The sequence below is a fragment of the Odontesthes bonariensis genome, chromosome 15, assembly GCF_027942865.1.
Source record: "Odontesthes bonariensis isolate fOdoBon6 chromosome 15, fOdoBon6.hap1, whole genome shotgun sequence".
NCBI classification, from domain to species: Eukaryota; Metazoa; Chordata; class Actinopteri; order Atheriniformes; family Atherinopsidae; genus Odontesthes; species Odontesthes bonariensis.
The window spans coordinates 38,237,153-38,259,423 of NC_134520.1; the positions used below are offsets into that span (position 1 = coordinate 38,237,153).

General features: G+C 49.0%; 1 protein-coding gene across 1 annotated transcript; it reads right to left on the reverse strand.

Moving 5' to 3' along the window:
• Window positions 1–3,775: 3,775 nt before the first annotated feature.
• grin3bb (glutamate receptor, ionotropic, N-methyl-D-aspartate 3Bb) lies at window positions 3,776–22,271 on the reverse strand. The gene is made up of 9 exons (XM_075484564.1): window positions 21,759–22,271; window positions 17,331–17,959; window positions 13,892–14,984; window positions 10,895–11,040; window positions 9,303–9,418; window positions 8,904–9,055; window positions 6,006–6,170; window positions 5,864–5,931; window positions 3,776–5,152 (listed from the first exon to the last, which is right to left on the reverse strand). Exons 1-9 carry the CDS (start codon window positions 22,269–22,271, stop codon window positions 4,483–4,485), a joined length of 3,552 nt encoding a protein of 1,183 aa, XP_075340679.1. The 3' UTR covers window positions 3,776–4,482.

Here is a 22,271-nt window from a genome sequence, read left to right on the forward strand (position 1 = left end):
AAAAATATATGTAATGCCACCAGGCCTTACTAAAGCGGAGCTCCGATTGACAGTAACCGGTCTTATAGTTGCGGCTCGACTCATACTTCGCAATTGGAAGAGCCCACATAAACCAGAGCTTGTGGAGTGGTTTAAACTCATGACAGAGACTGCTGCCTTTGAAAAGATGATTGCCAGGGTTAATAATATTTCGTGTAAAATGAGTCAGGTGTGGGAAGTCTTTGTGACTCACATAAGGGGTATAACGCCATAGAGGGCCTGCAGGGCATGGTGGGGAGGATAAGTATGTTATACATGTGATTGCATTCATGTATGCTTTGAGTATGTATGAAATTTGAAGGGTGCCAGGGACGGGGGCTGCCTTTAAGTTGTAAGATGGGTTTTATTTTTATTTTTATTTTTTTTGTTTATTCTGTTTATCCTTTTTACTTTCTGAAACAGACTGTTAATTTAATTCAATTTGTTTGTTACATCTGTGACATCTGAAATGTCTGTGAAGATATTATGTTTGAATGACAAAAAAAATATATATGTACGGCATTAGCATTAGCATTAGCTTTAGCAGTAGCATTAGCTTTAGTTTATATTATTTAAGTGCCTTGAGATGAAATTTGTTGTAATTTGGCGCTATATAAATAAAACTGAACTGAATTTATTTGTACTGGTATTCATTACTCAGCACCGTGGGTATGGTGCATTAACATTTAGGTTTAGGACTGAATCACTGGTTGTTGAGGCGTTTTGGTCACTTTTAAAACAGAACAGCATGCTTCTACAGAGAAGTCTCTCTCATTAAAATAATCTGCAGAGTTTCACACAGTTAAGCCTGATTTCACACTGCAGTCACAGATGGATCTCTGCTCATAAGCTGAGACTCCCCGGGCTGAAGAAGCCTTTAGGATGTTTGATCAGACCTTCACTTCTGATTTAATTAAGATCCAACTCCAGTTTCTTTATTCAAGCACTTCTGATAACCATGTTCTGGATGACTGAGAATCTTCATCAACATTTAAGCTAACTGGTTTGTTATCATACAAACGTACTGGCGGGATGTAGTTGTGAAAATGAACTCAATATTGGGCTTTGAGATTAAATATGATTTTTGTACAATTTATCTTGGTGATATTTCCCCCACAATCAGTGCTACTGATAAATATTTGATTAAAATAATGTTGGTCGCCAGTAAAAAAGCTATTACGCGAAAATGGCTATCGAAAGAGTCCCCATCTAAAGAGGAGTGGACTGCAATTGTGAAGCAAATATTTGACATGGAAAAACTGACTTTTTTCTTGAACATGGACAAATTCACTGTGTTATGGAGGAAATGGACAGCTCGTCCTGAATAAGTGACACTGTCATAACTTGTGCTCTGTTTTTTCTTTCTTTTTTCATTTCATTTTATTCCTTGCTTGGGTGCGGTGCCCCTTCTGCCCTCTCTGATGTGCTCTCTCAGGTTTGCTGTATGTGAAAATGGTTTTGTCCTGTTTTGGTATGAAGAGTAGACTAATGAAGAATAAATAGAACAAAATTATTGAAGTATCTCTAAACCCTGTACCTACCTATTATATACATATTGTTGTATCTTTCCCTGTGTAATTGATATATATGCGTACCTTTTTCCGTCTGTGCACCTTCTTGTTCTTTTTTTCTTCTTGTTCCTACTTATATTGTAAATTGAAAAACTTAATAAAAATAAAGTTTAAAAAATAAATAAATACTGGTTTGTTATCACACCATTACGTTGCTTTCTCTGAGTGCAGACAGAAGCGGAGGAAAAGCAGGGGATATGGGAGCTTTGACACACACCGGTTAGCATTCATGCTAACCATAAAACCAGAGGTCAGCTGTGTTTAATCTCAGTTCCATAAGTGTTGGGTTCATTCTGGAAGTGTTGGCCAACAGTTCACAGAACTGAAGTTATCAAACAAAACCTTTGAATGAGGTGAATGTGAAGACTGTTTGGATCTGTTTGGTTTCTGGGTTTTCTCTTGTTCCTGGCTTCTCCAGGTGTGGCTGATGAGTGATGCAACTCACCTGATGATCTGATCTGATCTTAAGCCTGGCTCTGTTCTCCGGTTGGTGCCGGTTCATCTGCTTACATTCAGTAAAGATCAGTAAAGATCATTGGGGTAAACTTGTACCTTTTTGTTTGTCTTTGCATCAGGAACTCTGCTAACTTTGGATCTGCTCAACACTGAATGAGGAGCATTTCACAGTTTTCATCATTTATCTCTTTTCAAGCCGCTCTGCTGCCAACTTCTCTGGACAGTTATTAAGGAAAAGGTCAAAGGTCAAAGGTTAAAGGTCAAAGGTTAAAGGTTAAAGGAAGGCCCGCCTTTTACCTGGAGATGTATCTGTTATCTTTCTCTCCAGAGACCATCTCAGTTATTTTCTGACCCAACTGTACTTTGGACCAAACATTTATTTAGTCAAACATTATTCATGTGACTTTTGAGCCGGTCTCTGATTAGGGTCCCGAGCCGGTCTCTGATTAGGGTCCCGAGCCGGTCTCCGATTAGGGTCCCGAGCCGGTCTCTGATTAGGGTCCCGAGCCGGTCTCCGATTTGGGTCCTGAGCCGGTCTCCGATTAGGGTCCCGAGCCGGTCTCCGATTTGGGTCCCGAGCCGGTCTCCGATTAGGGTCCTGAGCCGGTCTCTGATTAGGGTCCAGAGCCGGTCTCCGATTTGGGTCCCGAGCCGGTCTCCGATTAGGGTCCCGAGCCGGTCTCCGATTAGGGTCCTGAGCCGGTCTCTGATTAGGGTCCAGAGCCGGTCTCCGATTAGGGTCCCGAGCCGGTCTCCGATTAGGGTCCCGAGCCGGTCTCTGATTTGGGTCCCGAGCCGGTCTCCGATTAGGGTCCTGAGCCGGTCTCTGATTAGGGTCCAGAGCCGGTCTCCGATTAGGGTCCCGAGCCGGTCTCTGATTAGGGTCCTGAGCCGGTCTCCGATTAGGGTCCCGAGCCGGTCTCTGATTTGGGTCCCGAGCCGGTCTCCGATTAGGGTCCCGAGCCGGTCTCCGATTAGGGTCCCGAGCCGGTCTCTGATTAGGGTCCTGAGCCGGTCTCCGATTAGGGTCCCGAGCCGGTCTCCGATTTGGGTCCTGAGCCGGTCTCTGATTTGGGTCCTGAGCCGGTCTCCGATTAGGGTCCCGAGCCGGTCTCTGATTTGGGTCCTGAGCCGGTCTCCGATTAGGGTCCCGAGCCGGTCTCTGATTTGGGTCCCGAGCCGGTCTCCGATTTGGGTCCCGAGCCGGTCTCCGATTTGGGTCCCGAGCCGGTCTCCGATTAGGGTCCCGAGCCGGTCTCCGATTTGGGTCCCGAGCCGGTCTCCGATTAGGGTCCCGAGCTGGTCTCCGATTAGGGTCCCGACCCTAATGAAGAACCCATAACAGAACAAATGAACCAAAAGGTTGCCGAAAGACTTCCTCATTCTGTTCAACAGACTCTAGTCGTCAAAGAAGACTCCCGGGTCAACATGAACAGGATTGTTTACAGGACAAAACCTCCAGGCCAGAGCTGAACTCCTGGGACGGTTTCAGGTTCTGAGGTGAAACCAGCCTCCAACACACGGGATCGAACCATTTGATGACTTTATTGCCCCCACGTTTCTGCTGGAACGACCTTGTTTTGGTGCTTTTGTTCATTCCTGTGGGGTTTTAGAGCTCCATGCTGCCTTGAGCATCACAGGTTGTCCAGTTTGTGAACCTGAAGCTTCGTAAAAAAGACAAAAGGAATCAAATCAGCAGCATCGACTGGTTTGTTTTATTTAGACACAAACTCATGAAATATATAAAAATATCTTCAAAATGCCTCTGAACTCTTTTAAAGTCCAACTTTCACATACGAACATGTTTTTCTTTTTCTCAGGACATTTTATAAAAAGACTGACAACATATTAATTCTGGAGTACCTCAGGGTTCGGTTCTGGGTCCCCTATTTTTTCTGATTTGACATAAAATGATCTCACACAAACATCTCTTACGCAGCTTTACTTTCTGTAAAGTAAAGCAGATTCCGTTAAAATTCCTCTGAAGTTTTCTTAATGTAAAATCTGTGACTGTTACAAATGTTCATCTAATGACATTTCATGTTATTCATTATTAAAATGAAAGGAGTGGAAACATCTTGTAATACATTAACAACTGAAAGGGAACCCTTGAACTAAAAGGCCCTTTAAATCTAAATTATGGGATGGATTTCATGCAATTAAACTTTTTAAACCTGTAAAGAGATTAAACAATTTGGGGTTAAAAATCGAACAGATTCATCCAGTCGAAGCAGATGGTTCGGCCCTTCCTGGTCCTGATGGAGGTTTCTTCCTGGTCCTGGTCCTGGTTCTGAAGGAGGTTTCTTCCTGGTCCTGGTTCCAATTGGACTTGGAATTTTAGGACACAGAAACTCTCATTTTCAGGGTAATAAATAACAGTTTTGCAGAGGGTCATGTGACGGGCATCACCTCCTCTGATTGGGTCATGTGACGGGCGTCACCTCCTCTGATTGGCCATTCGGCCGTGGAGGGGCCGTACTTTGGATAGGACTTTGTGGGGGGGGTCGGTCATGGTGGTGATGCACTTCATGTTGGGAGGGATGGTGGCTGGGGCTCGTGTTGTTGTTGTTGTTGTTGTTGTGGTGGCTGAAGAGTATGTTACCGTGGTAACAGGTTTAGACAGAGTGGTCTGGATCTCCGCCCGCCGTAACAGCGCCACCCTGAGATTCTCTCTCATCTGTTCGATCTGTTCCTGCAGCTCCTGCAGCTCACCGGGCCGGGGAGGGGGGGGATTTACAGGGGGCGGAGTCATTGTATCAGTGGGCGGGGCCATATTTACAGGGGGCGGGGCCATTGCATCAGTGGGCGGGGTTGTGATGGTTGGAGGACCTACAGATGCAGGGGCAGCGGAGGTGGAGGGGAGGGCTGGGCCTCCGTTCTCACACGGCCGACTGCTCGGCCTTAGCCTCAGCTTGGCGGGTCCCTCATTTTTAGCCCCGCCTCCTTTGGAATCAGAAGCTGCGAGTCGGGAGAGCAGGCGGCGGGTGTTCAGGGTCTCCAGGTTAAAGTGGACTCGTTTGAAGTCTCGGGCATCTGTAGCTGCAGAGGCTGCAGGGGCCGGGGGGGTCGGGGGCCCCGGAGGGGTCGGGGTCTTCTGCAGATTACAGCTGAACAGGACAAGAGAAAGAAGAAGGCAGCGGTGATTCCAGGGTCAGACCTTTAACCCCTTTAAGAGCCCCCCCACCCAGAATAAAACAGCTGAAAGTCCCACATCAACATACTTTAACAGACATGTTTGATCTGAATTATCCTGAATTACGGTGTCTTTATGTTCAAATGTTCCCGTAAACTGATGAATGAAGTAAAACGCCGTATCAGTGACGCCGTTAGCTCACGCAGCTAACAGGAAGCGTTTGGCCGTTAGCTCATGCAGCAAACGGGAAGCGTTTGGCCGTTAGCTCATGCAGCTAACAGGAAGCGTTTGGCCGTTAGCTCATGCAGCTAACAGGAAGCGTTTGGCCGTTAGCTCATGCAGCTAACGGGAAGCGTTTGGCCGTTAGCTCATGCAGCAAACGGGAAGCGTTTGGCCGTTAGCTCATGCAGCAAACGTGAAGCGTTTGGCCGTTAGCTCATGCAGCAAACGGGAAGCGTTTGGCCGTTAGCTCATGCAGCAAACGGGAAGCGTTTGGCCGTTAGCTCACGCAGCTAACGGGAAGTGTTGGCCATTAGCTCATGCAGCTAACAGGAAGCGTTTGGCCGTTTGGCGCAGCCAGGGCGTTGAGGGGGTCCATTTTGGCCCCCAGAGGTTCATCTACCTACAGGAACCAGTGACCCCCAGATACCTCTGTAGGTTTCTGGCGCTGTTACATCACACTAACCTTTTCTCGCTCTCAGCTCGCTGTCTCTTCACGTCCTCGTACGTCATGTTCAGAGCTCTGTGGATCTTCTGTAAAACAAACATGAAACTCTGTCAGGGGGTCAGGAAGATGTTCTGAGATACGCTTCCAGCTCCAAACTGACCTGTGAGGTGTGCAGCCAGTATTTCAGGTTCTGCCGGCGGCGGATGTGCGGCAGGACGAGGCGGTAAAAACCGTGTTCCCCTGCGAGGGTCAGCAGAGCCCCGCCCACCCCGACGCACAGCAGCATGAAGAGTCCTGAGAAGTGGCTGATGCCCATCTGAAGGGTCTGAAAGAGAGAGAGCAGCCTGCAGTTCCTGTCTGTTCCAGCAGAGGTCAGTGTTACACCAATCCATTTGAATCCTCCCCAGGGTGGTGGGCTGAGCCTCTCCCAGCTGTCATTGGCTGAGAGGCGGTACAGCCTGCACCATTCTGGATTCAAGGTAAACACAAGAAACTTGTGCTAAAGAAAAATAAATAAAAAGGACCAGACTCAGTGAATAATTACCTATAATATAGACCAGTGAGCAATGCTGACCAACATGTCATTGGGGTCATCAGGTGGGAACCTCCTTTCATCAGTGTTTCGTCTAGTTGGGCCCACGACACCTCCAGGAGGCTAGACAATGACCACTGGCATCCCAGAGTCACCCCCCTAATGCCAGCCATCACTGCTCCTCACACCACAACCACCATAATCTACCTCAGCCTCTCACCAACTGCACACCAGTCACAGCGGGGTGGGGATGCAAACCCTGGTTCGGGTAAGGGGTAATGAAAGTATAGAGGGTGCCACAGGTGGAGGCAGGACAAGACACACTAGCAGATTCAACAGACAAACTCACCTGAACAGTCCTACAATCACTAAAAATGCCAGCAAAAACTAAGCCATACAACTCACTCAAAGGCAACTCACCCAAAATGGCCGCCTGATTTCAAAAGGATCACATGGGCCACACCCTCCACTTAAATATCTTGAACTTCTGCTTTGCTTTTTCCAAGAGTCTGTTTACCCTAAGTGCTCCCCCTACTGGGCCCCCAGCTGCTATTGCTTCTTCTAATCCAAATCCACTGACTGGACTTTACTGCCTCATCTGACACTTCCTGCACTATTTTCCTCACACTCTGCCCACTTACACCCAGCTCCCTCAGCAATGAGACAACAGACTTTGCAACAAATCCTCTACATCCTACTTCCACTGGACAGATTCTAACCTTCCATCCTCGCTGCTCTGCTTCTGCCCCCAACTCCACATATCTAAGCTTTTTCCTTTCATATGCTTCTGCTACTAATTCCTCCCAAGGAACAGTCAGCTCTATGAAATAGACTCTCATTCTACTCCTAGACCACAAGACTATATCAGGCCTTAGATTTGTAGAGGCTATCTCCTGGGGAACAACAAGCTTATTTCCTAAATCTACCTGCATCTCCCAATCACAAGCATCCTCCAAGCTGCCGTGCCTCCTTATCGTCTTTTTAACTTTCTCCCCCTCTGGAACAAACTGAATTGCCCCTCTCTTCACCTTAGACCCTCCTAAGTTTACCTGCCTTCATTTATCTTCAACACCTGCAGCTAAGCTTCTTAATACTTGGTCATGTCCCCATGGATACCGGCCTTGTGACAGACTAACCTTACAACCTGACAAAATATGTCTTAGAGTTGCAGTACCTGAACATAACGAACATAACGGGTCTCCATTTACCCAGGGTTTTAGGTTCTGGGGAGTTGGCAATACATCATATGTTGCCCCTATCAAAAATCTAATACTCCTTTCCTCCATACTCCACAGCTCTTTCCAACTAAGCTTTTTCTTCTCTACACCTTCCCAATTCAACCACCGTGAGCCACTGCCTTTGCACCCCTTAACATTTCCTCCCATCTACGAACCTGCTCAACAACTAGCTTTCTCTTCTCCTTGGGACCTGCTCTACTCCACACCGGTTTGCCCGGGCCAAGCCCCAAGCCTCCCCGGCCTATTTGCACATTACCCACAATCTCTGCATGTCTAAAGCCCTATTCGGACGGGACTAGTTCAATGGGGGGACGTATGGTAATGTTGGTTAACCAGACGACGCCAGGGAGAAGAAATGACCAATTCGGACGGGACAAGAAATCCCTGTAATATTCATCTAACATGGGAGGAGTTGTTGGTTACGCACAACCGTCACATCCTGGATGCTATGCACGTCTTCATTTAACTTCCGTAAACCCCATCTGTAAACAGACATGGCGCCGACCAGGTCGAAGCAAGCCAAAGTCCGAAATTGGATGCATGCTTGCAAGCAGCGCTTCATCCAGAACCTCCATGTTTGCAAACAGACACACCTAATTGTTTCTCTCTTTAAAAGGATGTGACGACATATTCCGTACTTATTACCGAAGGTCGCATTCGCACGGGATTAGTATTACTCCGGACCGTTTCACAGGAGGTAGAATTCTCGGCAAAGTTTACTGACATACTCCGCTATCTTTACTGACATGGCGCGTTCGGACGGGACTAGATTTCCCGGTTATTATTACTTTACCCCAGGTCCCCCCATTAAACTAGTCCCGTCCGAATAGGGCTTAAGAGTTGCTTCTGCCTCCTGAGCTGCCATTCTTGGTTTCCACTTCCTCCCCTTGGTTGGGTTTGGAACCACCTTACTAACTACCACATCTTTACTCCCAGCTAACAGGAGCTCTGTCCTAACTTTAGTACATTTAAACTCCTCTACTAGACTAGATACTGGGAGCTGGAGTATGCCTTTCCCATACAGTGCCACAGTACTTAAGCATCTAGGAACACCTAGCCACTTCCTAATATAAAAACTAACTAATCTTTCCATTTTTCCTGCAACAGATAATGGAATCTCATACACAGACAGTGGCCACATCAACCTAGGAAACAATCCAAACTGCAGACACCACAGCTTCAACTTTTCCTGGAAGTTCTGATTTTTTCTGGGAGGGGAATGAATGATCTGACACATTTACACAGTGTGTGAGGGTGTGTGCACGCCCACGTGCACACTCAGACTGACCTCAGTGACGGCGAACACTCGGTTTCCACAGGGAACCACTTTATACCACTTGTCGTGCAGCAGGTCCATGAATCCCTCAGACTTGTATCTGCTGATGAACTCTGAGATGTTGGAGCTCAGCGGAGAGTTTTGAGGGAGGCCGATACCGTAACCTGTGACAGAAAACAGCTGTTACAGAAAACACCTGTTACCCACCGCATCACAGGGTAGGGTTAGGTTAGGTTACCCTAAAGTTACGCCTGGTTGGTGGCAGGTGATGATGAAACTTCATGAAAGACTAAAGGCTGGGTGGAAGTAAACTGAAGACCAACTCATGTTTATCCTCACTGGGAGCCTACGAACCAGCAAACCTCCAAACGTCCTCACAGAGACAGAACAACCAGACAGAAACACTCTTACCTTCGATGGCAAACGGCTTCCCGACGGTGGCCAGTTTACAGTCGGCATCGATGGACACCTCGTAGTCCAGGAGGGCTTTGTCCATGATGAAGGCGTCCAGCAGAGGAGGATCTGCCCTTCAGCACAGAAGCACAGCTTTCATCTTAGTTTCAGATGACTCAAAGGAAACTGAGTAAATATGCAGATGATATGTGGGCTGTTTTAATCACAATAATGAGGACTTTCATTATGGAGCCCATGTTGTTATTTAAATCAGACAGCACTGACACCATGTGGACAAAATGTGGAAAAACACTTAATGCAGACAGAACATGGAGAAGGCCACCAGAGGCTGTTTGTTAGCTGGAAGCTGAAGAACTTTACGCTCAGTCCTGTGAGAGGTTCAGAGCTTCCTGGTTTTTAAGGTTTCTGCAGGATATGAACACCAGAGACGAGCTGAACCAGGCTGTGAGACGGCATGAATGAGAGCCGGCCTCCAAAAGATTTAAGATGAACTTTACAGATCAGAGCAAAGCTCTGTGAGAGGATTCAGCTGGTCCAGCTGGTCCAGTCCAGAGTCCAGACTAAACATGGAGAAGCAGCATTTAGCTGTTATGCTGCAAACAAGTGGAACAAACTGCCAGTGGAGATTAAACTTTCACCAAATGGAGACATTTTTAAATCCAGGTTAAAGACATTTCTGTTCTCATGTGTCTATGCATGAACTCTGCATCGACACATATCTTTGAACTTATCTGGACTGTTGCTTGTTTTTAAATTCATTTAAATGATTTTATTTGTTTCTCTTTATATTCTTTTGTGTATTTTTAATGCTTCTTCCACTCCCTGCTGCAATGCTTTTATTTTATGTAAAGCACTTTACATGAAATGTGCTACAAATAAATTTGATTTGATTTGTTTCCACCAGGGCGGAGCCTATCCCAGGGCGGAGCCTATCCCAGGGCGGAGCCAATCCCAGGGCGGGGCCTATCCCAGGGCGGGGCCTATCCCAGGGCGGAGCCAATCCCAGGGCGGGGCCTATCCCAGCTGAGCTGAAAGTTCAGCCTGAAAGTGTCACCAGTCCATCTCAGGTCGAACCAGCAGCTACATTTAAATAAATATTTGGCATTTTAACTAGTCGTTATCTGACTTTTCCTTTTACAAAACTAAGGTCAGAACAACCGAGAACTACAGAAAAGGAAACTGATGCAGATTAATCAGAATTTCATTCCTGCCTCAAAGCCCCTCGTTTCTCCTTAATTAAATAGAGAGCATGCGATACTCCCCACTGACTCATTTAGTCGTGAGAAAGGCTTTCAAATGAGAGGTGAAATGTCTTCAGGAACCAAAAACAAGTCCAGCTCACTGATGACCAACTGACCCGGATGGGTTAGGGTGAGATGGTAGATATGGTATGGTAGATAGGGTTAGATGGATTATGATGAGAATCTGAACACATTCTCAGAGGTGTTCAGAGAGAAACCTGCAGAATGTGTTCATCTGAAACTAATCTGTTGGTGCAGAACCAGAGCAGCTCACAGCTGATCCGGTTACAGAACCAGAACCTCAGATCCTCTGTCAGAACCAGCAGAACCAGCAGAACCTTCTCTTACTTGAGGGTGGCGACTCCTTCGGGCGTGGTCGGCTCGTTGAAGCGTCTCATGTACTCGAGCGTCTCAGGGAAACTCTTCTTCATGTAGTCCTCAGCGCTGCTCTCTCTCACCGTCCCGAAGCGGAAACCCTGAGACGGGTGGTGCAGCTGCACACCAACCGGGAAGAAGGAAAGAAGAAGAAGAAGAGGAAGAATGAAAGAAGAAGAAGAAGAAGAAGAGTGAAAGAAGAAGAAGAGTGTAAGAAAAAAAGAAGAGTGAAAGAAGAAGAATGGAAGAAGAAGAGTGAATCAAACAAACAAACTACTCAGAAAAAATAAAAATCAGAAATCAGTTCATTTCCAGTATTTAATACAAACACACTTCAGACTGAAACAACATTTAATGAACAAATCAAACAAAATTTTAAAAATGACCTTAAAGTATGAGAGAATATTAGTCTGATGCCTAAAAACCTTTGGTATTTAAACACTGATGGAATATGAAACAGCAGCACATTAAAAATGAAAGGCTAATCACACACACACCAATTAAAGCCCTCAGAGCTCCAACAGCCCAACACTCACAGGAGTGTTTCATGCTTCAATCAGCCGGAGAATTAAAGGATAATTAGGTGATCCACAGAACACATTTAATCTGTTCCAGAACAAGAAATACAGAGTGGATTAATAAAGAGTCTGCAGAGAGTCCCACTTCAAACACGCTAATCTGATTAGATACACTCAGAACTTAGATCACCTTCACCGTCTGACACAAAACTGAATTCAACCTGAAGCTACTGACCACAGAATGTTCTGCAGCTCTGCTTCTGAACTGAGTTCTGAGTTTACAGTTTAACCAGCGACCAGCAGAACCGGAGGAAGGAGTTCATCCCTCTGGATATTTCCTGGTTCTCACTGAGTGTCTGACAAATAATAATAAATGTGAACCGTAACTTCAGAGCATACAAATTCAAAGTAAACACAAGAAATCACTGCTCCTCACACCACAACAATTATAAATGTGGGGGCCCTTCTAATCCAAATCCACTGACTGGACTTTACTGCCTCATCTGACACTTCCTTCACTATTTTCCTCACACCCTGTCCACTTACACCCAGCTCCCTCAACAATGAGACAACAGACTTTGCAACAAATCCTCTACATCCTACTTCCACTGGACAGATTCTAACCTTCCACCCTCGCTGCTCTGCTTCTGCCCCCAACTCCACATATCTAAGCTTTTTCCTTTAATATGCTTCTGCTACTAACTCCTCCCAAGGAACAGTCAGCTCTATGAAACAGACTCTCATTCTACTCCTAGACCACAAGACTACAGGGGTTAGACAATGAAACTGAAACACCTGTCATTTTAGTGTGGGAGGTTTCATGGCTAAATTGGGCCAGCCTGGTGGCCAATCTTCATTAATTGCACATTGCACCAGTAAGAGCAGAGTGTGAAGGTTCAATTAGCAGGGTAAGAGCACAGTTTTGCTCAAAATATTGCAATGCACACAACATTATGGGTGACATACCAGAGTTCAAAAGAGTGGTGCACGTCTTGCTGGCGCATCTGTGACCAAGACAGCAAGTCTTTGTGATGTATCAAGAGCCATGGTGTCCAGGGTCATGTCAGCATACCAGCCAGACTGTTGCATGCCCAGAGTGAAGCATGGGGGTGGATCAGTGTTGGTTTGGGCTGCCATATCATGGCATTCCCTTGGCCCAATACTTGTGCTAGATGGGCGCGTAACTGCCAAGGACTACCGAACCACTCTGGAAGACCATGTGCATCCAATGGTTCAAACATTGTATCCTGAAGGCGGTGCCGTGTATCAGGATGACAATGCACCAATACACACAGCAAGACTGGTGAAAGATTGGTTTGATGAACATGAAAGTGAAGTTGAACATCTCCCATGGCCTGCACAGTCACCAGATCTAAATATTATCGAGCCACTTTGGGGTGTTTTGGAGGAGCGAGTCAGGAAACGTTTTCCTCCACCAGCATCACGTAGTGACCTGGCCACTATCCTGCAAGAAGAATGGATTAAAATCCCTCTGAGGCCCTACACCATACTGATAAATAATTGTGGTCTAAAACCAGGTGTTTCAGTTTCATTGTCTAACCCCTGCATATTAGGCCTTAGAGGCTATCTCCTGGGGAACAACAAGCTTATTTCCTAAATCTACCTGCATCTCCCAATCACAAGCATCCTCCAAGCTGCCGTGCCTCCTTATCGTCTTATTAACTTTCTCTTGAACAAACTCTCTTCACCGTAGACCCTCCTAAGTTCACCTCCCTTCGTTTATCTTGAATTGTAACATCAAAGCATACGAACACTAATTGTTATGACACAGCAGACGCACATGAACCGTAAGGTGCAGGACACAGAGTTCTTTGTTTGTTTAGGAGGCACCTTTGCCTTTAATCATTCTGTGACTGATCAGCTAATTCCATAATTCCCTGCTGATTACACGATTATTTGCTCTTCCACTTCCAAAAATGTGACTGATGGGTTTGAGGTGGCACAGCTATACTCCAGCCACCAGCTCCTGTTTCTGCTGATTTCTTTTATGTGACAGTTCACTCTAACGGGACTTCAACAGTCAAACTGTGACGCCGGATTGTGCAGCACCAACAATACCAACACCACCAGCAACACCACCACCACCAACACCACCACCACCAACACCACCACCACCACCAGCACCACCAGCACCACCACCACCACCACCACCACCACCACCACCAGCACCAACACCACCACCACCAACACCACCACCACCAACACCACCACCACCACCAGCACCACCACCACCACCACCACCACCACCAGCACCAACACCACCACCACCACCACCAACAACAACACCACCACCAGCACCACCACCACCAGCACCACCAGCACCACCGTCAGGCTCTCAGCTCAAAGACGGATCAAGGACAAAAGATTAATTTAAATGTTTATCCTATCAGAGTGAGAAACAGAAACATGAAGTCTGATCCCACGGCCTCACCTTGGCATCATGGATCCCTGAGACTTCCTCAAAGGTCTTCTTGCCCACCATGACGGCAGCCAGGTTGGCAGTGTAGCTGGACAGCACTAGCAGGCAGAAGATTGCCCACAGGTTCATCAGGAAGCGGCCCGTCCAGCACTTCGGCGTCTTTGAGGAGACCGTGCGACCGAACAGGATGGCATAGCACAGATTGAGAGCCGAGGAGTAAGAGAACACCCGGACCCTGTTGCGCCCATGTGGCGTCATACCGAATGGACTCTTCCACTCGTACAGCGTCAGAAAGAGTGCCGTGATATGTAGAGCCAGGAAGATGCCCACCCACATGGACCAGTGCAGGGGCCACATGAAGGCCCCGATGGGGGCCGCAGTGTCCTTGCTGCGCACCAGGATGCCCAGGCTGGTGGAGAAGAAGGGGGAGGTGAAGTCGATGACCCGGCTGCGGGCGGAGTTGATGCTGAAAGAGGTGACCGCCATGTCCGCCAGGCCATTCAGGAGATCCCCCACCAGCCCGGTCCAGCGCCCCCCTTTCCGCGCCCCGTACTTTCCATCTCCGACGATGTACAGGTCGAACTCGAAGCCCAGGTCCTCGGCCAGCTTCTCCAGCAGGTCGATGCAGTAACCATAGCAACACTTACTGAGCTCCAGAGGCAAGGAGCTGCCGTTCCCCCCCGCCACCTCCCTGAAGTACCCTTCCAAAGTCTCGGAGCTGTTGGTGCCGGCGTCCAGGCAGAACTGCCCGGCGGGGCAGCTGCCCTCCTCATCAGCGTCCCGGGTGAACACAAAGGGATGCTCCACGAGGGTCACCACCCGGACCCGAGTCCCTGCCACCGGGATGCCCACCCTCCAGTGGCCCTGGATCGGTCCACTCGTCCCGCCGGCCCCATGCCGGAGTTTGGGCCCCTGCCACACCCCCTGGTCCTCCACCTGCAGGCGCCCCCCCTCCCAGCTGCCCACCGTCACCCAGGTGGGCTGACCCAGCGCGTCCCGCTGCAGGCTCCAGATGTGGAACCGCTGCAGAGTCAGGACCTCAGACCAGTTCTGGTGGACTCGAACTGGACCTGTGAGTCCAGAGAAAGATGTGCTGGAGAGAAACCTGCAGGAGAAGATGAAGATGATAGTTTCATGTCTCAAATCTAATCACAATGTCTAAGAAATATAATCTATCTGGGGTAGAAGCCGCGGTCTGCTCGATATCTACCAACCAAAGAGCTCTTTGTACCCTGCTGAGCTGCAAAACAGCTTAAATGGTATAACTGTAACCCTGTGATGGAGGGAGGGAGGGATAAACAGATGGATCATCTGTTATACGTGTTCAGAGGCGCAGTGTTTCAGTTCACCCTAACCCTAGTTCCACCCTCCCTTCCTCCCTCATCACCTGCTTATCTGCAATAAATTCCTGGTTCACTTCAAACTTCCTGAAACTAAACAGCTCCCTTGTTTCCCCTCAGGTTCAGAGTTTGGTATAACTCACTATAATTTAGTGCTAATGTCACCCGGTCTGCATATTTCCATCTACGCAACATGACTTTTAAATCAAGACTCAAAACTCACCTGAAAACCTGCTCAGTGACTGTAATGTCCATAATTCACCAACATCTTTAAAAGTACAAACGCAGACCTGCTTCGTTCAGCACCTCATGCAGTAAATTGTAAGAGCAGTGTTTCATGTCCCATACTTTGCTGTAATAAGTATTATTATTTATTGCTCTTGGCCCTTTAAGTGAAAGCAATGTTTGATGACTTTTTTTGATTTTGGCAGCCATCTTACTTCTTCTGGCTTGAAAATAAGCAGCACAGTGTTTTCCAAACTATCTGTAATTACACTGTCCCATGTTTTTTATGTCTTATTGTCTCTGTTTTCATTTTAGTGGGCTGAAAGGACCAGCTTTGAAATAAAAAAAATATGATTTTTATTATTATCAGACTGGAAAAACAAGGTGCTTTGTTGGACAGACTTCCTGGAGGTGCCGGGGAAGAACCAGAACTCATCCAGTTAGGATGCCTCCTGGGAGGAGCCCCGGGGCAGAACCAGAACTCATCCGGTTAGGATGCCTCCTGGGAGGAGCCCCGGGGCAGAACCAGAACTCATCCGGTTAGGATGCCTGGGACGAGCCCCGGGACAGAACCAGAACTCATCCAGTTAGGATGCCTCCTGGGAGGAGCCCCGGGGCAGAACCAGAACTCATCCAGTTAGGATGCCTGGGAGGAGCCCCGGGACAGAACCAGAACTCATCCAGTTAGGATGCCTCCTGGGAGGAGCCCCGGGGCAGAACCAGAACTCATCCGGTTAGGATGCCTCCTGGGAGGAGCCCCGGGGCAGAACCAGAACTCATCCAGTTAGGATGCCTCCTGGGAGGAGCCCCGGGACAGAACCAGAACTCATCCAGTTAGGATGCCTCCTGGGAGGAGCCCCGGGGCAGAACCAGAACTCATCCAGTTAGGATGCCTGGGAGGAGCCCCGGGGCAGAACCAGAACTCATCCGGTTAGGATGCCTCCTGGGAGGAGCCCCGGGACAGAACCAGAACTCATCCAGTTAGGATGCCTGGGAGGAGCCCCGGGACAGAACCAGAACTCATCCGGTTAGGATGCCTCCTGGGAGGAGCCCCGGGGCAGAACCAGAACTCATCCGGTTAGGATGCCTCCTGGGAGGAGCCCCGGGACAGAACCAGAACTCATCCGGTTAGGATGCCTCCTGGGAGGAGCCCCGGGGCAGTCTGTGGTTCTGACATAGAACTCTGTGTTTAACTTTGGGAACACAGACTGACAGCATGTAGCAGCCTGTTTTCAGCCTTTCTCAGGTAAATAACTCAAACTAAATGATGGAGTGGGTTTTTTACCTGGACAGGTGCTGTTCTGATGTTCTTTACCTGGACAGGTGCTGTTCTGATGTTTTTTTACCTGGACAGGTGCTGTCCTGATGTTCTTTACCTGGACAGGTGCTGTCCTGATGTTTTTTACCTGGACAGGTGCTGTCCTGATGTTCTTTACCTGGACAGGTGCTGTTCTGATGTTCTTTACCTGGACAGGTGCTGTCCTGATGTTTTTTACCTGGACAGGTGCTGTCCTGATGTTCTTTACCTGGACAGGTGCTGTCCTGATGTTTTTTACCTGGACAGGTGCTGTCCTGATGTTCTTTACCTGGACAGGTGCTGTCCTGATGTTCTTTACCTGGACAGGTGCTGTCCTGATGTTCTTTACCTGGACAGGTGCTGTTCTGATGTTCTTTACCTGGACAGGTGCTGTCCTGATGTTTTTTACCTGGACAGGTGCTGTCCTGATGTTCTTTACCTGGACAGGTGCTGTCCTGATGTTTTTTACCTGGACAGGTGCTGTCCTGATGTTCTTTACCTGGACAGGTGCTGTCCTGATGTTCTTTACCTGGACAGGTGCTGTCCTGCTGTTTTTTACCTGGACAGGTGCTGTCCTGATGTTCTTTACCTGGACAGGTGCTGTCCTGATGTAGGTGCCGCCTGTTTGTTGGGTTTGTCGTAGCAGTTCACCATGTTCTGGATCAGCGCCAGGTCTGGCCTCGCCCTGATCGCCGTGGCGACGGCCCTGGTGAGGAGCTGCAGGGCGTCTCTGATGTAGAAGTCGAGCGGTTTCCGGTCCACCTCCCCGTAGGCCAACAGGCCGAGCGGCAGCCCGATGGTGTGCAGCACGTCCGGGCTGAGCGGCCGGCCCAGCACCCAGTGCACCATGGGTAATGTCAGGCCGAGGTCCTGAGCGCCGCGCAGCACCGCCGCCGCGCACTGCGGGTCGGCCCCGAACAGCAGCACCGAGGCTGGCGGGTGCCGGTTCTGTTTGAAGTGTCGGGACAGGAACTCGTGGATCTGCGTATCGTCGTGGGCCGACTGCGTCATGTTCAGGACGGCCCGCAGACGCCAGCCGTCCTCCGGCGATGAAGAACGGCGACGGTCCAGGAGCCCTAGGACACCGCCGGCCTCCTCCCAGCCTCCACACAGAACCGCAGTACCCTCCGTCCAACCCGACTTCTGCAGAACCATCAGCAGCAGATCGGACAGAACAGACTCTGGAACCCCGGTGACCATCTGCAGGTGGAACTGGTTCTATACGGAACCAAGAGAACCAAGAGGAGAAAGAGTTAGAACCAGGAAGACTACAGAACCAAGAGAACCAAGAGGAGAAAGAGTTAGAAACAGGAAGACTACAGAACCAAGAAAACCAAGAGGAGAAAGAGTTAGAGCCAGGAAGACCAGAGCAATAAATCAACATCAGGTGATCAATTCACCCTGGAGTTAAAAGAAATGTTTCCTCTCTGCAGCGTGGAGAACTCTGAAAACACTGTGGAGGTATGGTATATTCACGTTTGGTATCCCATAATGCACTGCAGCATATTGTAAACAAACAGGAGTGTTCAGTCAGCCCACGCTAACACATAACGGTCAGTGTGAGCGTGAAGGAGGGAACGCATCCAGCAGCAGAAGAAGAAACAGAGTTTCCTGTTCTGACTGGAAAAAGAATCAGAACCAATTAGTGTAACAAGCTCCGTGTTAACGGCACCGGTCCCAGAGAACGGCACCGGCCCCAGAGAAACGCACTGGTCCCAGAGAACGGCACCGGCCCCAGAGAACGGCACCGGCCCCAAAGAAACGCACCGGTCCCAGAGAACGGCACCGGCCCCAGAGAAACGCACTGGTCCCAGAGAACGGCACCGGCCCCAGAGAAACGCACCGGTCCCAGAGAACGGCACCGGCCCCAGAGAGCGGCACCGGCCCCAAAGAGCTGCAACGGCCCCAAAGAGCGGCACCGGCCCCAAAGAGCGGCACCGGCCCCAAAGAGCTGCAGCGGCCCCAAAGAGCGGCACCGGCCCCAAAGAGCTGCAGCGGCCCCAAAGAGCTGCACCGGCCCCAAAGAACGGCACCGGCCCCAAAGAACGGCACCGGCCCCAAAGAGCGGCACCGGCCCCAGAGAGCGGCACCGGCCCCAAAGAACGGCACCGGCCCCAAAGAGCGGCACCGGCCCCAGAGAGCGGCACCGGCCCCAAAGAACGACACCGGCCCCAACAGCTCCGGGCCGGTCCGGTCCAGCAGCTCCGGGCTGGAGGATCGGTTCATTGTTCTGGTCTCTGGTTGCCGACCCGAACTCTCCCCCCATTTGAAATGATTCATCTTTTCATCGCGGCAGACAGCTGAGCTTCAAAGCTCCTCAGATGGAAAATAAAACCCACAGAGCTGAAGGGGAGGACCTGAGGTTCCATCTCTGTGTCCTAAGAGGCAAAAAGAAGAGAAGACTCCATCGTAAGAATCTCGTCTGCACGTATTCCCAAAGGTTTTCCCTCCTCTCACTGTGATGAAACACCCAGCGATGGTCTGTGTGTTGAATAGGCATGAAGCCATATCATGAGTCCTGAAAAGCCATCAGGAGCGACGTTACCTCAAGAGGATCGGGTTCATTCTTTCTTCGGTGCATTTCAAATCCTTCTGAGAGTACGCATACTAATAACAACATTATCCACCGTGTTCAATAACTGTGGAATCTCACCAGGTCTCAAACCAAGATTAAAGTAGAATTCAACTTAATCACATAACTGAGCCTCTGTTTTAACGTGAAAAAGATTTGGTTATAATTATAAACTTTTCATGTAATTACGTGATACTGAGCCTCTTTTTTCTCGTAGTGTGGCAGCAATAGGCTTCCGTACTCAGTCAGCGTTAACCTAAGCATGTTGGGAGGGGATTAATCAAAGCTGATTTTTAACACGTTAGTTGTTCCATGATTGATTAATGAGAATGAACACACACACATATATATATATATATATATATGTATGTGTATGTGTATGTATGTTTGTTGATGTGTACACATTTGCTCATTCACATCTTCTAAATGAGAGTTTGGAGAATGAAGGTCTCCTGGATTATTCTTATGGGACTCCTGTTTAACCAGGCCGTTTAACCTGGTATAACCAGGCCGTTTAACCTGGTATAACCAGGCCGTTTAACCTGGTATAACCAGGCCGTTTAACCTGTTGAACCCCCTTTGGTTAGTTTGTTTGGACCGGCCGGATCTGAGCATTTTTTGAACGTGTTTAACTGCAGAAACGAGCTGGAATCTAAATCTGGTGTTTTTGTTTGTGGTTTCTGGACAAATAAAGCTGATTTCTCTGAGTTCCATCAGCTGGTCGGATCCCCAGAGAGCTGCAGTCTGACGCTGTTTCCATGTTGTTGTTTCTGAGTTGAATAAAGTGTGAGCTGAGGAGGAGAAACCTTCAAACATCCGTTTACGCCCTTTGATCAGAGGATCATCCAGCCGGAGCCCCTCAGAGGCAGAAGCAGAAACATTAAAGTTCAAGTCTGTGTGAAACGAGTCAGGAAGTTACTACAGAACCAGGCCGAACCAGAACCAGGCCGGAGAACCAGAACCAGTCCTGAGAACCAGAACCAGAACCAGGCCGGAGAACCAGAACCAAAGATGGACCCAGGTCTGGAACACAAGCCCAATGGTTCAGGAGACATGATATGACCGACATGAGCCCAGGACTCAGAACCAGTGGTGTAGTCTACGTTGAACGCAGGTATACGGCGTATACCCACCTCTGTTTTGGGGGGATTTCGGTATACCTACCTAAAATGCTCCGTGTACCCACTTAAAATTCGTTTTTCAATATTTAGAATAGCACAGCCACGTTTCATCAACTACCACTTTTCATGGAAGCCTTGTTATAATTTAACAATACAACGACAACACTTCAGAATAGCATTCATTCGGAAATTGCGGCAGTCAATCAATCTCCCGGGGATTCACTATCAGTGTTTTGACAATAACGTCCCATAGAAACTCTTCTTCTTTGTATAGTTGAAAGCGGTGATTCTCTAACGCACAACAGCGCCCCCTATAGGAGTGGAAGGTGGAAAACTAAAATGGATGTGTGTGTATATATATATATATTTTTTATGTATATTACATATATAAACGAATGTAATACATATATATATATATTACAATTAATTAATTCTGACAGCCCTTGTGTATATATATATATAAAACAACCTGTCTCAAGATGTGATGGTGTTCTGCTGCTTTAAAACAATCACTCTGTTAGGTCTCGCTCTATGAGGGATGAGTACAAAGATTAAGTGCCACAGGGAGTCCCATTGCCACTGAGATACACAGCACACAGTCCACACAATCAAAGTGAGTTTATGCTGTCCCTCATCCTGTCCCTCATGCATGCAAGGGGCAGGTAAGTGCAAAGCTGCGACCCCACAAACATGTTTGTCCCTTAACACAGCATTATAAATGTGCTGTTACCAGAATGGCAATGACCAAGTCAGAGTGCATTATTTAAAGCCCTGTGTTATGTCATAGTATTATAGTACTATGGTACTTAACTTTTCAATGACTATTACAGCGCGCCACTGGAGGTACGGCGTGCATTAAGGGGCTACTATTGGTCCCGAGTCCCGACCCCTAGTTTGGTACCACGGGCCTATGACTGGCCAACTATACAGTATACCCACCTCAAAAAGGTAGACTACACCACTGCTCAGAACCGATGCTGGTCGGACCGCGACTCTAACAGGTGTTAGACCCGTCCTCACAGAGTTACCTGACCAACAGCCAGGTAAATGTGGGCGGGGCCATACACCTGTCCAGAGGAATGGAGCTGACCAAGAGCCGGTCCAGTTTAACCTGTTGAGACTAAAACCAGTTTCCACCTGGTTCTGACCCGGATCCTCGGGATCAGACCTCAGATCTGAACCAGGTCCAACAGGTGAGAACTGAAGCTGAAGCAGCCGCACGCGCTGCTCACACACACACACCTGCGCATATCAAACAGGTCAAGGTCAAACCGGATCAGACAGCCCGACACCACCGGGGTGCGCGTAACCGTGAGGCTCGTACCTGCGTGCGCAGCGGCTCCCCGTGTTGGATGATGCTGAGGAACGGGATCTCCAGGAAGGAGGCCATCAGGTCCACCTGTAGCAGCTCCTCGCGGCTCTGCGGGAAGGCGAGCACGGCTGAGACCCCGCGCACCACCACTCCCTGACACGCGCACCGGAGCAGCGACTCCGGGTCCGCGCTGGAGAGCTGCCGCGACACCAGCTCCAGGCTCAGGTTGTAGGGCAGCAGGTTGGCCCGCTCCGGGTCCTGGTCCATTTCCCGGTCCGGGTCCCGGTCCCAGTCCTGGTTCGGGTTCTGGCTCAGTGCCGCTGCCGCGCGGTTCAGCGCCGCCTGCACTTGAAGGCGAGCGGTCCGCGGCGCCGGCAGGAGCGCACCAACGCGCACGGTGTGTCCGATCTGCGCCAGGAGGCGGCACGGATGCGGGTGGAGGCGGCATGGCGGCGCAAGCAGGAGCTGCAGGAGGAGGAAGGCTCCGACACTCCGGAACCAGGAGGAGAAGCAGCTGAGGGACAT

Coding starts and splice junctions, on each gene's coding strand:
- grin3bb (XM_075484564.1), bottom strand. CDS start 22,271: ATGTCCCTCAGCTGCTTCTCCTCCTGGTTCCGGAGTGTCGGAGCCTTC. Junction 9,056..9,302: donor GAAGCCGTTTGCCATCGAAG/GTAAGAGTGTTT, acceptor TTTCTGTCACAG/GTTACGGTATCGGCCTCCCT. Junction 5,932..6,005: donor ACTGGCTGCACACCTCACAG/GTCAGTTTGGAG, acceptor TTTGTTTTACAG/AAGATCCACAGAGCTCTGAA.